General features: G+C 28.9%; 2 protein-coding genes across 6 annotated transcripts in view; one reads left to right on the top strand and one right to left on the bottom strand.

Annotated features, from left to right (window-relative positions):
* LOC119611863 (protein spinster) overlaps positions 1–5958 on the bottom strand; it is a 45485-nt gene extending 39527 nt beyond the window's left edge. For 3 of the 4 annotated variants that reach the window (XM_037967800.1, XM_037967665.1, XM_037967606.1), the window contains exon 1: positions 4882–5958. In XM_037967800.1, the coding sequence (XP_037823728.1) occupies positions 4882–5245 (364 nt within the window). In that variant the 5' untranslated portion in view covers positions 5246–5958. The remainder of the gene's footprint in view (positions 1–4881) is intronic. The other variant, XM_037967732.1, reaches the window with a different exon arrangement.
* Positions 5959–13376: 7418 nt separating this feature from the next.
* The window catches only part of LOC119616302, a 110272-nt gene continuing 106362 nt past the window's right edge, over positions 13377–17286 (top strand). Inside the window, exon 1 of one of the 2 annotated variants that reach the window (XM_037972661.1) lies at positions 13377–14237. The gene's annotated coding sequence lies outside the window, so the exon portion shown is untranslated. The remainder of the gene's footprint in view (positions 14238–17286) is intronic. The other variant, XM_037972653.1, reaches the window with a different exon arrangement.

Here is a 17286-nt window from a genome sequence, read left to right as displayed (position 1 = left end):
GCATATTTTTGTGTTGTGAACTTAATATTCAATTCAAAACTAATTAACGGTAATTCATCAAAATAATCATATGATAGGAATTTGTAATATGGAATTCTATCAGAATGTTATCTATTTAAATTGAAAAATAATGACTCAAGTTAACCATAGAAAAAGAAATCACACCATTATGTCGAATCATCAGCAAATTTGTAAATATAAGATTTGTTTTTATTTTAGTGGGCCTAAAAACAACAACAATCTTGCTAAATCTCGTGACAAAAAACTCTTATTATTCACACATTTTTATGTTTATTTATTAATTTGTTGTTTATAAACAAACTATATTAGGTTTAAAACTGACTGAATAAGTTTGTATCTGTCTAGTTTGGATTTTATGATTTAAATTATGTTTTCTTATCACTCATATACTAATTTTTTGTTGTTAAATTAACTAATTTCTTAATACATCATATACATATTTACGTAGTCAAACAAATAACTACGTCACATGTGATTATACACAGCTCAATATCTACGCAAGCATGCGGGTTTTTTGCTAGAGATAAATATTTTAAAGAATTAGATAATTTAATCTTAAAGTTGTAGAAATTTGATTACATTATATATATGTATATATATATTTTTTTTTTTAATTGTCAATTAATTTAAATTTCTTTCTTACAATTATTAAATGTTAATTATAATTTGGGTTGTTTTTAATAATTTAAAAAAAATATTAATTAATTTGTTTTTTATTTTGGGAAAATTTATAAAAAAATATTGTGTTTAGATTATGAGTCATATAATATTGTAAAACAAATGATGTGATATGATGTAGTAAAAAAACATTCAGTTTATTTTGTGTGTAGTAAAATCTTATATTTCACTTTTTATACTTATTTGTTATAAATATATAAAACACATATTGATAAAAATGGCGTGATGTTTTTGTTTATATTATGACTCTTATTGTACATGTACGTTTGCAATATACGTATCATTTAAACTAAAAATAAATCTCGTGAATTTCAACTGAACAATTTTGGCCTTAAATATTTGCAAGAAACATTTTGCAATAAATTTCTGTTTATCTTTTTAATAATAGAGGAAATTTTGTTTTTCTTCAGTACACAAGAAGAATGTGTAGAAGTGCAAGTGTACCGAAATTTGAAAATTTAGTTTTGGTTATACATTTTCTTGAAACACAAATATGATTTTATTTGTTTGCTATTATTTTAAAAAATATATTTGTTATCCCATAAGATTTAAAATAAAATTATTTTGACTTTAGATAGAACATATAGGGGCTCGTCCAGCAGAATACACTATCAAGTATATAATACGTCTGTATTTGAAATTGGCAGTTACGTGATCAGACAAAAGTAGACTTTTCCGGGGAAAAGCCTCTGTATTAAAAATCAAAATTTCCAATTTAATATTTATTTCAGTTCTATGGCTAAAGTATTAAAATAGATTATAGAAAAAGTATTAACAACTGTACTAATAAAATTATTTTTTAAATATTCCCTAATAATCCCCATACAGCCTTTTTTATTTACAAGTGCCATAAAAAAGTCTTTTGTAATAATTATAAAAATTAACAAAAAGAAATTTCCCAAATGATAAATTATGAGATAAGTCTACTAATTTATAATATGGGGGATTTTGAAAAGAACTAATAACTATTATAACTCATGCGGTGTATTAATTAACATTACAATTAATTTTTCCCATCATAAATGTTTAATTGAAACTAAATGATAATAAGACCTTAAATTTATTAAATAAGTACTAATGATTTAACGCGTGTCACTATTTAAATAAATTAAATTATTAATAGGTCATAACCCGCATTTTTGGAATATTCAATAAACAAAAAAAAAAATAAAAAAAAAACACCCTGTATAAGTTTTCTAATTAAAAATTGTTTAGACAAATTAACATGATTTGCTGACTGTGTCAAGTACTTTTAGTTTTAATAATTTCTATATATTTTGTCTTTTTATATGCATATTTTCTGTGCTCGATTTTAAAATTATTTCCGTAGTTTTATAACTTCCGTTTTTATGAAAAGATTCTCAACAAGTTATATACATGTATTTTTGTTTGTAGATAATTAAGTATAAATATAATTTCAACGTCTGCTTATTCATTTTATGAATGAAGATAAATGCATATTTTTATAAGAAATTAACACTCAATGTTTATCTTGAAATGTTAGTAATTTTATATAAAAAAATAAAAGTTAATCGTGATTGTGTTAACAAATTTTAAAAAGACTTCTGTATTATCTCTTTAATAGTTTGTAACTTTGTTAAGATATTTTAAAACTGAGTCATTAGATATTTAAATTCTATTCGTAACAAAAACATCGTATGAGTTTCATTTACATATTTTTTTAAATAAATTTTTCTATTAATCAGCTGTTTTGTTTGGTATGCTTTTTAACTGTATATGTATGTATAAATGCGTAAGCAAATGTTGTTGTATATAGAATTAATTTGTTTTGATTTTTTGCCAAAAAAATTACTTATAAAAACATTTTATTTTTTAAATTGTTTTATATTTTATTGTCAACATTTAGCTCAAAGTTCAGTTGGTAATATTCGTCTTATTTAATAGAAAACATTAGAGATTGCTAATACATCAAACCCTATTATAGCAAAATACTGTTTTGTATTTATATAAATAAATACATTTTCACAATATTATTGTTTACAATCACAGCTATTGTAAATATTTACCATAAGTAAATAGTTGAAAGAATATATTGAATATATAGTTTACATTTATTGTTAAAAAACAATATAATTGTTGTCCAAATTTTATGAATCCATACTACTTTTGTCTGAACATTTTTCTTTTAATATTTCTATAAAAAAAAATGGCAAAATAATACAGCTTTAATTGTTTAGCAAAATTGTATAAAATCAAAGTGATAAACATGTTTTTTCAATGTGTTTTTCTTTTACTTGTAATTGTGTATGAATAAAATCAACAAATAAACAAACATCATACGATTTTAATTGTGAATACTTGATATATTTATGCGAGGAAATGAAATATGTAATTATTTATTAATTTAATAATAATCGCGAATTACTTTTAAAGGAAAATACAATCTTTTTATCATTGTCTACAATTTTATACATGAATGCACTAATTTTATAATGTTAATAAAGTTGTTTCCAATTTTAATTCTTTATTAAAGACCTTTTTTTAAAAAAATTAAAATTATCTTTAAGATTGGTCAAAGGTGTAAAACGATTTGTTACTACCTTGACAAAACAAGGTTGTTTCTATATTAAAATGAGTGTTACTAACATTATCACAATATGTATATTGTTCAACAAAATTGCAATAAGATTACAATGTAATTGTAATGATAACGCTAAAATACAATCTTCCATCTTTTGGCACACAATATTTGGAAAAGTTAAAAACCAACTGCTGAACAAAAAGAGTATTTCCAGAAACAGTTTCTATTAACATTTATTTTTAAATGTATGTTCTATGTTCAATTTTTATAACAACTAAATTGATGTTATACAAATGTTTAACCTTGACTATGAATATTATTTATTTTAAAAGAAACATTCATATTTTACCAATTTTTGCTGATTTTGTATTATTTGCCAACATTGACCCATTTTTTCGTTTATTTTTTCTTTCTTTTAGAAAACAAACACTGCAAATAAATGAACAGTATTAAAACTATGAATGAAGAAAAACCCAACAGTTTGTGAACAACAAAAATATATTTTTAATATAACATAACTTTGTACTTATGAATGAAAATTTTTTTAATATTTTTTTATGTATATAAATATTAAAAACATAAGTTTTTGCTATGTTTCTCTTAAAATGAAAATGATCAAAATAAAGTCAAAATAGCAAATAAATAAAGGAGGCGTTTTGAATGTTTCAGTTATCAATGTCACGTTAATAGCAAGTTTGTTTTTATACTCTTTTATGTTAGTTAAAATTATTATTGGCCAATAGCCAAATTACTTATTGCGGGTTTTTCTGATAAAGATAATCTATATTCGTTGTTTAAACCTAGTTTAATCTATATTTAGTTTTTCAGTAATCAGTTACGTTAGTTATTATCTTAGTTATTGGCCAATTAAACCCAAGTTATTATTGAGAAAGCAAAATAAACAAAAACAATAATATAATCAATTCGGGAGAAGAAAACCTCAAAAAATATTTGAAAAATTCACATAAAATTTTTCAAAATTAAGTTTTATGTAACCGAAAATGAAACATAAAAACATGAAATAAACACACATTCGAAATATTATTCTGATCGATTTTGTTTTACCTTTACAATTATTTTTAATTATCACCAAAAAGTTAATAAACCCCATTTTAAATATAAAATGAGTAAAGCAGTTTCATTATAAAAAAGCAAAATACTTTTGATCGGCATAGAAATCTGTGATAGGCCTGTATATACAAGGAAATCTCTTTAGCCATCATCACTTTGAAATTCTATAGAAATAACTTTTTGAATTGTAGAAATCATGTTACGGAATTTGTGATTGTCATTCCATAATAGTTCAAAGTTTCCCTTTCGAGAATCAATTATACATGAACTATTCTGCTACATAGGTATAAATATTTAAATTTATTACCATCACACCATAATTGAATGTAGGTTATAATAAAGTCGGGCTTGATTGACTTAACTTTGTTACTAGTTTTAATCTAAGTTTGTCTATCTCCATCTATAGTTATGGTCAATTATAATTTAGTTTTTTTTTCCGCTATCGCTTTTATAAGGCAATGTCCAATAAACAAGTCTATAGTACTAATTAATAATTTATTTTTATTTGCATGATTAAATCATCATTTTCAATCAAAAACAGACAGGAAAACATTAAAAAATACACTCACCAGCTATTGTAAAGCGATCCATGTAGTTAATTAGATTAACAAAACATAAAACGCCGACTGTGAACCATTGACTGCGTGTAATACAGCGCACAGTTCCTGGAGCACAATTCGTTGTTGGTGTTGTCCCACCACCCAATCTGTCACCTTCTTCAACACTGTCACTATCCGAAGGCGGCATAAGTTGTTGTGATGAATATGTGGAGGGTAGAGTGCCGGCACCAGTACGATCCAAAGAATCGTCCGCACTACTGGTGCTGCGAGTCATGGCTGGATTATCCATGCTACTGCCAACAGTTTGTGGTATCGGCTGATACGTGGGATACTGTGAGGAAGCTTTTTGTCTTTGATTATTTGTGGAAGACATTCACGTTGCAACTTTTTGTTTTCTTTGCACAATAACAAATCTTTAAAGCAACACCAAATTTTGCAAAAATCCGTTATTTATTTATCTATCGACTTTGCAAACGAAATTGTTTATCTTCAATTCGTTTTAGTTAATTTTTCTTATTATTCCACTTTCAACAACTATTTAGAAATTTATGCACAAGAATTTGCATCACAAAACAGAAACAGCAACTAGTGACGTTTATAGAGAAGCATAAATTCCTTTTTGTATTGTTTGCTTTTTAGCTGCCTTTTTCTATTAACTTATTTTTTAGTTTTCTCTTGTTTAACACTCAATTTATTAAAACTATTTCTTCTTTTGCTTTATTGCTCTTCCTATTCATCAATTTCTATAGAATTTCGCATAACTTAAAATTTGTGTGTTGGCAATTTTTCAAAAAAAAAAAAAACTTTTTTGCCGCTTTCTTTTAACACTTGGAAAGATTTCCAATTAGAATTTGTCTTTTTGTAGTAAATGTGCTAACAAATTTTAATAAAAAAAATGTTTTTTAGTTTTTGCCACTTGTAATTGATTGCATTGAGTTTGTATTATAAATGATGGATTCAATCTGTAGAGAGCCAAAATTTATATAAGTTTTATAAAATAATTTTGCAATAAAATAATACGCGCTATCTTTCTCCGATTACTTTTAAATTACTAAACCAAACGCGACAAGTGACAAGTATCAACTGACATTAATTTTTTAAATATTATTTCATTTTGTTTGACATTTATAGAGTTGCATTAGAAAGTACTACAATTTGACAACACAATATTTTAAAAATATATTCAAACTTGGCAGCACTCAAAATGTCGTTAAGAAATGCGTTGTTGCGGGTAACACTGTTTATGGCAGTGCAGTGTACAACGGTAATGCGGTTAAAACACATGATAAACTTGGCAGCATGCAAAAGTGAAAATAAATGTTGTGGTGAAAAAAAAATAGTTAATTTCAATCTGAAATTTTTAAATCCTAAAAGTATGCTGCTATTATATTTATATATAAAAATAAAATTATCCAGAGGTGAGAGAAATTATAAGTAGAGTATAACATACATATGTCTTTGAGTTTCCAGAATGTCAAATCACATATGTAAAAAATTTGACATTTATTGAAACCACATAGAAATATCTTTACAAATTGTCACTCGCTGTCACCTCATCATTGAAGTTGCTATGAGAGTTACTGCGAATAAGCAGATTTGGCTGTGTATCTCACACAAACACGTGTATTTCTTATGGGACCGGTGCTGCTGCGTATTCCTAGGGCGTCTTTAATTTGGCGCAGCACATATAAAAAAAATGATATTGTTGTGCACAGCTTTTCGAAATTTCTGTGCACAGCATCCTGCTCTCTTCTGTATTTTTGAGAGAATTTATTATTTTTTTCGAAGTAAATAAAAAATATTATTTTTTTTTTTAATAATAAGCTAATTGAAGATTTATATTGAACATAACAAAATTGTACCCGTTAGAAAATAATTAAAATAAATAAAAACAAGTAAGAAAGTATAGTCGGGCGTGATCGACCATATGATACCCTACACCAGTTATGAATATTGATTGTGATTTATTTTTCATAATAAAGCATTTATATTCAATATTACCTTGTTCCGATACATTTAAGTAATTTATGGATGAAAAACTAATTTTCTGAAATTTTGGGCATTGAAGTAATTTTCTGAAGGGGAACTTGTATGGGAGCTAGGGTCAAATGAGGACGGATCTTTACGAAATTTGGCGAGGTCATCAAGAATTGTATAAAACTTAGTTGTGCCGCATTTTATCAATATACACGTATATTTAACATAATTATGAGCTCAGAAGCCCTTTTCGGAGGGTTCTGTTGTGTGGGGGCTAGGTGAAATAATGGACCGATTTTAACCATTTTCAATAGGCTTCGTCCTTGGGACAAATTTCATCCAATTATCTTGAAAATTGCGACCTGTACCTTGCGCACAAGGTTTACATGGACAGCCAGCCAGACGGACGGACGGACATAGCTTAATTGACTCAGAAAACGATTCTAAGCCGATTGGTATACTTTAAGGTGGGTATAGGACGAATATTTTTGTATGTTACAAACATCAGCATAAACCCAATATACCCTGCCCACTAACGTGGAGTATGGTATAAATAGTTAATGTTTGTTCCCCCTTTGTCTATCCAGAGATTTTTGAAGCCAGATGTCAAATCCTAGAGTAATCGGATTTTTGGACTGTGGGTAGAGAATTAGAAGGAAAATGGTCGTTTCAAATTTATATTTTTTAACATTTTAGCTTATATTAAAGCCCCTAATGACATAGGAAGCTGAAAAATGACTAACATATAGTCCAAAAAATGGAGCATAGACTTTAGTAGTCGGATCTTAGATTAGATCTTAGACTTTAAAGACCAATTGCCAAGCATATGATACGGACGTTGGGTTTACCTTAATGTTGTTAGAATAAAAATATTTGGACTATGGACTGAGTATTAAGAAGAAAAAGAGGCGTGGTAAAATGTTTGTTATACATATTAACTAATTTGGAAGACACTTAATGACATAGGAAGATGAAAATTGTTATGCATGTTATACGGACCAAGGAGAAGATGAACACTGAACTAGATTTTTAAAATCCGGTGTTAGTCCAGTGATACGTTAAGATTTATATATATATCCATTTTAACATGAAATTAATGTTATAATCTAGCCGGATTTTTGATTTTTAGTCTGTGGGCGGATAATTAGAAGAAAAAAGGGCGTGTCAAAATTCATAGTTTTTTTCCTCTTTTTTGTCTATCCAGAGCTTTTTGAAGCCCACAGATGGGCTAGAAAGCTGAAATTTGGTATAGATATAGTAAAATACCTATGTCAAATCCAAACGTAGCCGGATTTTTGGCCTGTGTGCGGAGAAGTAGGGAAAAAGGGGTTTGGCAAACTTCAACTTTTTAACATTTTAGTTTATATCAAAGACATAGGAAGCGGAAAGACATAGGAAGCTGAAAATTGTCTTGCATACAGTTCTACCAATGGAGCAAAGTAGACGGATCTAAGATTTATGGACTACGGGAGTAGAATTGAGAGGAAAAATGGCGTGGCGAAATTGTGTTTATTTAAATATCAGCTTATTTTGATGTCCTCTAAAAACCAATGAAGGTAATAATTGCCAAGCATATTATACCTACGTTAGAGCTTACCTTAAAACATTTAGAATTACAATTTTTGCACTATGGACGGAGAATTAACAGGAAAAATAAGCGTGGAAATTTTTTTACATTTTAACTAATTTAGAAGGCCCACAATGACCTAGAAATATGAAAATTGACATTCATGTTGTACGGATCAAGGAGAAGATGAACACTGAACTGGATTTTTGATATCCTCTGTTAGGGCGGAGAGGAAAAAAAGGACCTGGTAAGTGAATGGAGGCTTTATGTACTTATTACTCTCTGTTTAAACATTCGGTGCCTTTAACCAATTTTGCTAACTTGATTATGCGGGCAAATTCAATTGATGCAAATCTGATTAAAAACTCGAAATTCATTACTTGGGACGAGGCAACACTCTGGCCCATAGTGCAATATCAGTCTATCAAAAATTTCGTCATAATTATGAATATAATCTGAAAAAAAAATATTGTGGATATAACCTATAAAGTCAGGGAACTATTTATACAAAATTTCATTGGAATCAGACTATGTCTTCTACAGCGCTAATATAGGCAACCGGCTTATTTTGTTTTCAATTTTAAACCATGTATACCATAATGTGTTTACTCTTTTGAAAATTTAACAAGTAAGAAAGTATAGTCGGGCGTGGCCGACCATTTGATTTGATTTATTTTCCATAGTAAAGCATTTATCTTGAATATTACCTTGATTCCGATCTATTAAAGCAATTTATTGACGAAAAACTAATTTTTTAAAAGAGGCTTTATATAGGGGTTAGGAGCGAATGTGTACCGATCCAGATAGATTTGTATTTACAGTTAATCTCAAAATTGGTTTTATTTAAAAAAGGATTTTATTTTTTCAAAAATCAAAAAAGTAACATATTTATTTATTAAAAACAATTATGATAATTATTATTCACTACTTTTTTCCGGGTTATTTTGGTTACTTGAGTTCTCATTTAAGGTGTAGTTAAATAGGTACAAAATTTACGTCACAAAAGTAAGTATACAGATAATTTCAATATGTATTTGGCTTAATGATATTAACAAAATTCATGAAAATTTTACCTGTTTGAATGTAATTATTTTATAATAAAATATTCTGTACACTATAACATGGAAAAAAATTCACTTTTTGTTCCGAAAAATTGAAATTTTTGGTAATTGATCTGAATATTATTTATAGGAGCATTTTTTCCTATTTAAGAACATTAAACCCCCGGAGTTTTGGATCGGGTATTCAATAATATCCCTCGTTTGTTCATTATGATGCATTGGAAGACGATATTTTAACTTTTAAATTAATTGTTTCTTTACAATAATTACAATCCATTGCGGAACATTGCCGTTTTTAACATAGTATAGCGTACATATTCGATATTTAACGGCGATTTCCTAAAATTTATGTCTTAAAATGCGATATTAATAATATTTGCACTAGTATCCATTAATTGAAACAAGTTTTTTGGTTCCAATCATCTATTACACACTCCTAAATACTACCAATAATCGTCAAATGGTGACCATGTCAATAACTTACACTACATATCGGTTCTGAAATTGATTATTGTCCAAAATAGTAAGATTTTTATATTAAATCAGGCTCAATTGGTGGTATGAATACGAATTGAACAATTTTGAACACGGATACATCTTAATTTGTTGCTAGAACAAATAAAATGTCCGATCCATAAAACATGGTTATTGTATCGAGTATATCAAGATATGATTGGTAGCATTATTGTATGCTTTGGAAATCGGAGTATTTGGAAAACCTGTTTAAATTAAAGAAAATGTATAGAATTATCCAAATTTTAAAGTTTATGTTGTAAGTCTTAAGAAATCGGAGTTAAATTTCGGGTTTTTAAGAACGTACTGTGTTCAAAATGGCCAAATCCATGCATATAACATTAATTTCGAAATAACAACTCTTTTCAAAAGTTAAAAATTCTATTTCCAATGCATCATTTGGAGGGTTCAATGACCACCAGATCCACAATCCGGGGTCTAAAGTGGAAAAAAAATTGTAGAAATGAGAAAAAACTGTTCTACTAATTAATTCCGGAGCCAATCGGCCCAAATTTCAAGATTTCGGAACTAAAAGTAGATTTTTCCAAGTTATTGTGTAAAAAATATTTTATTAAAAAGTAATTATATTAATACAAGTAAAATTTTCATAAATTTTGTTAATATCATTAAACCAAATATATACTGAAATGATCTGTATACTTACTTTTGTGACGTAAATTTTGCACCTTTTTAACTTTAGCTTAAATGAGAACTCAAAGAACCAAAATATGAAGAAAAAAAGTAGTGAATAATAATTATCATAATTGTTTTTAATAAATAAATGTGTTACTTTCATGTTTTTTGAAAAAATAATATGTTTTTTTAAATAAAACCAATCGTCAGTATTTCTGTATACTTATTTTTGTGATTAACTGTATATAATATTTGTCTGTGCTAAATTTCATTGCAAGAACAGTGTTAATAAATAAATTGCGGATATTCAAGTCACTTTCTGAAGGGGGCTTTGTATGGGGGCTAGGGTCAAATGAAGTCCGATCATTTCGAAATTCGGCAAGGTCATCAAGGCTTGTTGAAAACTTAGCTGTGCGAACTTTCATCGAGATACATTTATATTATACATAAATATGAGCTCAAAAGCCCTTTTCGGGGGGTTCAGTTATGTGGGGGCTAGGTGAAAAAATGGACCCAAATCCCTCCCACGAAAAAAATGGAACATCTGGCGACACTGATATGGAGTTTGACAGCGTTGGTTGTGAGTAGAATAGTTTGGAATATCTGGATCATTCTGATATATAGGCAATTTTTTATTTAGAAATTTCAAGTAGGCGAGGTGCCACTCCCACGTACAAAGGAATTTTGTATTAAAAGGCGTATATATCAGAAACTGCGATAGCTAGAGTCCTCAAATTTTATAAGGACTTGACATCCATATGGACATGATAAATTTATACACGAAAAACGTTTAAACAAGTTTTTATGGAAAAAATTTTAATTTTCAAAAATTTAATTTAATTTTCATTTCAATGTAAGTCAATTTTAAATATTTCTAAAATGGATTATTACAGTATATCAGAGAATGTATTATGATATATTAGGTCTGAACAAAAACATATTTAACGAATAATTTTATATATGTATATTTGAAGAGGTATGATACAACAAACACCTGTACATTAACAAATAATTTACATTAATTGTATCGAACACCTTAATATCGAAAAGTCTGCTGATAAAAGTAATGAAATTCAGTCAGAGCTTTAAAGTTTGAGCCAGTGTTACCGCTTTCACAATTAATATTAATTTTTTAATATTAAATCTGAAGATTTTCTGATTGATATTATTTTAGATTCCACATTGTCAGATTTTTAAGCAAAAGTAAACAAAGCTGTGTACGAGATCCAAATCTTATGTAATGTTTAAATTTGTATTTTTATATTAACAAAATTACACAGTGAGACAAAATAAACAAAAATTGAAATACATATCTACTTGGGAAGTGATTGTTTTGAAAAATGGTTTCGATAACAAGAATCTGATTTTGAAACTTTCCAAACACCTCCAAAATCTTGAGATTTGGGCAAAAACGGTTTTTTGTACTTTGAAGCACTTATGTATATGTCAGTAACTTAATTGATTCTCAACCGATTTTAAGTTTCTCAACGAATTAAAAAGGAGAGTATGATTTAAGTAACCTAGAGAAATATATGTTCATTTCATCAGCAAACATATTTTGAATTTAGTTTGGCCCCCTTTTTCCAAGTTTGGAGATGATTTTACTAAGTATGTATTTTGTACAGGAACCGTAATATTTATTAAAGCATTAGAAAACTATGTCAGTTCAAACTCTGTTTTAAATTCGGCTAAGAATCAATTGAGTTACTGACATATAAGTGTTTAAAGGCACGGAAAACCGGTTTTAAATTTTAAAAATCGATTCGTGTTCTACTCGAATCCAGCTTTCAGGTATTTATTTTTGTCGCTAAACTTATTTGCTAAACACTTTTATAAACTTCAATAATAGTTTGTGGCCTCCGGTAGGTTAGTGGTTAGTGTTCTAATCTGGTAGACCGGAGGTGGTGGGTTCGATTCCCACCTGAGGCACTGGTTAAGGAGCGCACAACAGGCCCGATAGAGGTCTAGGTGTATTTCTTCGGATTTGATGTATATACATCCTCCTTTCAAACTAACTAACTAACTAACTAACTAACTCAATAATAGTTTTCGCTTAATCGCTTTGGGTCTTCAGCTTTTGAATATTTTTAGTTTTTGTATCAAAAGTTGAGCAGCAGAAGTAGTATTTTGGGGAGATTTATTAAAATTTAATCATATTTCCCTCTGTGGATTCTGAAATCCGAATATGTATACATAAATTTATCGAACAGTCAAACCTTTTGACTGTCATTCTTTTTGACATTTATGATTAGTATACTCTCACAAATCTAGTAAATTATCCAAATTGACTTTGAAAATTAGTCATCGTGATAACTTGAAATAATAACTTTCGAGAATACTATCTGCAATTGGCCACTGTAAGTCATTAGTTTATACATAGTTAGTGTTATTCGTGACATGCAACCAGCAATGCTCGAAAAAGTGGCCAAATATTAATGTCCAGAATATGCTTCGCCAATAACAGTCACGGTGGCCATCAAAATTTACTTAATTTTGTTACAATTTACAATATCAACTTATAACGGGCTAAAAAAAACCGATTTAACTCAAATATAATAAATTGGAAGCTTATCAAATAAATTTAGAAATTTCCGAAATATTGTAGTTGTCCAACAAAATATGTCTACTGCGGCAACACTAATGTCTAACTGGTTTACTCTACGTTTGTTGTTTTTCAAATCTTTAAGACAAGTCGACGGTCGTTATTGACTGGAGCAACCAACTAAAGCTTAGCTTTTGTCTCAGCCACAGTTTGCTCGATTGTGTTGCATTGTTTTCAGTCCACACAGTGAAGCCAAAGTCTAAATTCAAGAGCCAACACACTTTTAGTCGGGTTTGATATGTTCGACTGTGAAGTAGTGTTTTGACAAGAAAAGGCACATAAATACAAATAGATAAAACGAAACGTAAAAAAATAAAAAGAGAAACACAGAATTGAAAAAAAGAAAAAATTCAACAAATTTGTTGACGTCGCTTTTGAAATATTAAAGTGGAATTTTGAAATTGAAACAGTGAAACTTGGTGTCAGTGTGAGTAGTGTCTTAGAGTGATTGTAAATTGGGAGACGACAGATCTTTCCATCTAAGCCAAGCAACTAAACGATCATTATTACTCCAGAGATAATTGTTAAGTTTTTTTCATCATCCACTTAAAACGTAACCGCTTTTGCGGTGCTTAAAATATTCCATAACAATAAAAATAGTTTGAATGACTATTTGGCCATTAAAAAAAATTATTTTAATTTGATTTTAAAAAAATATTTAAAAACAAAAAAACAAAAATTCAAAAAGAATTAATAATAAAGCAAAAATAGTAAAAGTTAAAAACAAAAAAAAAAAAAAGAACAAAGTGTTATTTGTCTGATAAAATCTTTAGAAAAAAAACGAAACCTTAAAAAATATTCATATGCAAATAAATTAAAAAAAAAACTATAGTGAATCTACAAATCAATCGACCATAAAAATAACAATTCTGAATCAACATTCATAACAACAACAACAGCATTCATCCTAAAGATTTGCATCTAAATAAGTGCGAATATTTGTGGATTTTATTTGTACGAAAGGAAAAATCAAATCAACTGTAATTTTCACAACAAAACTGAATTGTTTAAAGTAAGTTTTTGTTTACTTTTTTAAAATTTTTATTTTTGCCCTGCAGTTCGGGGGGACTATAACGAATAAGTGTCGTAGGTCATGTGTGTCAGATGATCCTACACACGTGATAATCACACTTTACTAAAATTACAAATGTGATAGTAAGGAGATAATTAGGTATCTATATGCATTACTTGGGGATAATTAAGTGACAATTGTCTTCATATCGTATTACAAAGAAATTATTGCCAAAGGAATCTAGTCAACTAAATAGACATTTGGAAAAAAGCTGTCTAAAAGTGGTACATTGACTCCTAATAAAATTGCTGGGTATTGTTCATTCACCCACACAAAATGTTGTGTATAAAAAGAGAATCTAGAATTAACAAAACAACAATCGAAAATATATTCAAATTGAGTTTAAAAATACTTATGAACGAATACAACATTATAAACAAACACCTTGATATGCATCCGTTTTGCGTGTTTAAAATTTCAAACATGAAGATGTATTTAAAAAATATTGTTGCCACTATTACGTTGCACACACACACACGTGTACGACCACCATATTTATAGATATATCCAAAGACACGATCTTTTGAGGAGTCAATAAAAAAATGTTTCAAAAAAATCGAACAAGAGACTCACATGATATTGGTGTGGTGTGTACCTTTGTTTGTTGTGTCATTCATTCATCCATCTTTCTATCCATCCGTTCAAACAGGGTATAAAAGCAACAATCAATATTTTCTATGTAATAATCTTAAAGTATTTATACCGGCTTGTATATCTTACATACATACTTACAAAGTCTGCATAAATTTCAACCATAACCCACACCCTACTTTGGCATTACATACATATCCATATGATCCAAATTCATATGTTTATAAACGCAATTAATGTTAAAGATAAATGTTTGTAACTGGAATATTTAAAGATTCTTTAAAACAAGGTGTTGTCTGTCGGCTTTTTATACGAAAAATAATACAACAACAAACACAAAGTAATATAATTTATACAAAATCTTGTTTAATTTGAAAGAATAAATCTCCAAACCCATTTACTTAGTTGAATAATAAATTGTGTCTTTTATCAAATGAATCATCATCTTTAAGAAGACAGGAGATTAAAAGAATGTATTTCATCTGCAATTGCATACAATTCTTCTGTTTTTAGATTCTTCTCTTTAAAGTTTATTTGAGGTTTTTGTGAAAACCATTTCAGGGAATTTTAAGGCATTCTTCATCTTGTTTGTATATCTGATCTACATTGTAGAGCAGAGCAATCACATAAATGGTATTCTATCGATTTTCTCAATGGAATCGGAGGCATTCTACTGATTCTTTTGTTGCTCTAACCCTGCAAAAATTGAGACTAGTCCTCACACGCGTGTAAAGACTACTCCTCAAAGGACTAGACCCGGTCCAAGACTAATCCAAATATATGGAAAAACCATACTCCATTTAACATTGTGATGTCCTAGGTAAGGACCACATAATCCATCCATTCATTACATCGGAGTAATCCAAAAACTACTCCCTTGCTTAAATTATGGGAGTACATGATGCGCAACATGGTACGTTGTGATTTTCTTTTGTATCATTATCTGGAAAATAATTCAGAAGCTTAATTTGTTGGCTTTCCACTGAAATAATCGTACAAAATAATCCTTATAGGAAGGAATTCATTAGAATAATTTTTCATGATTCTCATTCATCTATAACAATGAAAGAAATAGGCTTGAACAGCTAAGAGTCGGACAATTATGGACCGAATTCTGTATAATTGTAAAAATTGATTATTTTTTATACCGTACATTACCATAGTCGAGAGGATCTAATGCGTTTATGCTGATGTTTGTAACTCACAAAAATACACCCACTTTAAAATGTAAGCCTTGTCGACAAAATACATGCTGAAATTTTCGAGATATTTTGATAAAATTGGGATCATGCGTGTTTTTTTTTGCCCAAGGATGAAGACTACTAAAAATTCTTGTAAACGGTTCATTATTTCACCTATACAACCATTAAACCGGACTTCCGATTTCATAAATACGTCAAATATACTAGTATGTATCACTTCAAAAATCGGCGCAATAAAGTTTTATATAAGTATAAATGACACTGCTAAATTTTATAATGACCGGTCCTCATAAAAAGTCCCAAAGCCAAAATGGTGAACGGAATCACACCATTTCTCCGAAAGAAACGCCAGAAAGTCTACCGTAGAGCGACCTTTACGAAAGCCATACTAGCGGTCGTTAAGTAAATTGTTGGACTCTAAATATTTGACAAGATAGAAGTTAACCTACTTTGGAAAGCGCAGAACAAATTGCTATTGAAAGCGCAGAACAAATTGCTATTTTCAGGATTACTAGCCTCTCCCTTTTTTAGGAATTGGCGTTGCATTAGGAACCTTCCAGCATACTGGATATTTGCCGGCATGATATATAATGCTGAAAAGATTAGCTAATGGACGAGGTAGAGCCAAGAGCACTGCTTCAAGACCAGTGTCAGTATGCCATCTGGTCCAGAAGACTTATTTATGTTTAGATCCGTTAAAACCCTTTTAACGGGACGCGCTCGGAAGAATATACTTGGTATAGTTACTGATACCCTCTCGAGCTCGGGCAGTGGTTGATCGCATTTCGGCAAGCAAGAATTACTTACGAATAACTCAGCTAAAAGGTTAACCTTATCAAACAGGTCAGTGAATGTTTGGTAGTCCTTGAAAAGCGTCGGAATTGAAGAACTTGCAGTATCCTTTGCACTAATTTTGAAATGATGAATTCGTCTAATTTAATATTTTTTTCCGAAACTAGCCGAGCTTTTAAATAATATTTTCAGCGGCTGAGATGATTAAAATTCAAAACCACAACGCCATTTTAGGATAAATTTAGTCCTTTATTTCTTGAGCTTATCTTAAAATATACCTATATAACTATTTTAGGTCTAGTAAATTACCCTTAGTGAGCTGGAAAACAATTTATTAAACCATAATCAACAGAACAAGACAATATCAAAACGTTTTTTTGCTAAATTTTATATATCAAATGAAA

Source organism: Lucilia sericata, unplaced genomic scaffold (genome assembly GCF_015586225.1).
Source record: "Lucilia sericata isolate MDLA Ls3-8-SP2 unplaced genomic scaffold, ASM1558622v1 Contig000002F_arrow, whole genome shotgun sequence".
In the NCBI taxonomy this organism is placed as follows: Eukaryota; Metazoa; Arthropoda; class Insecta; order Diptera; family Calliphoridae; genus Lucilia; species Lucilia sericata.
This window is presented reverse-complemented; position numbering and strand designations above follow the sequence as displayed.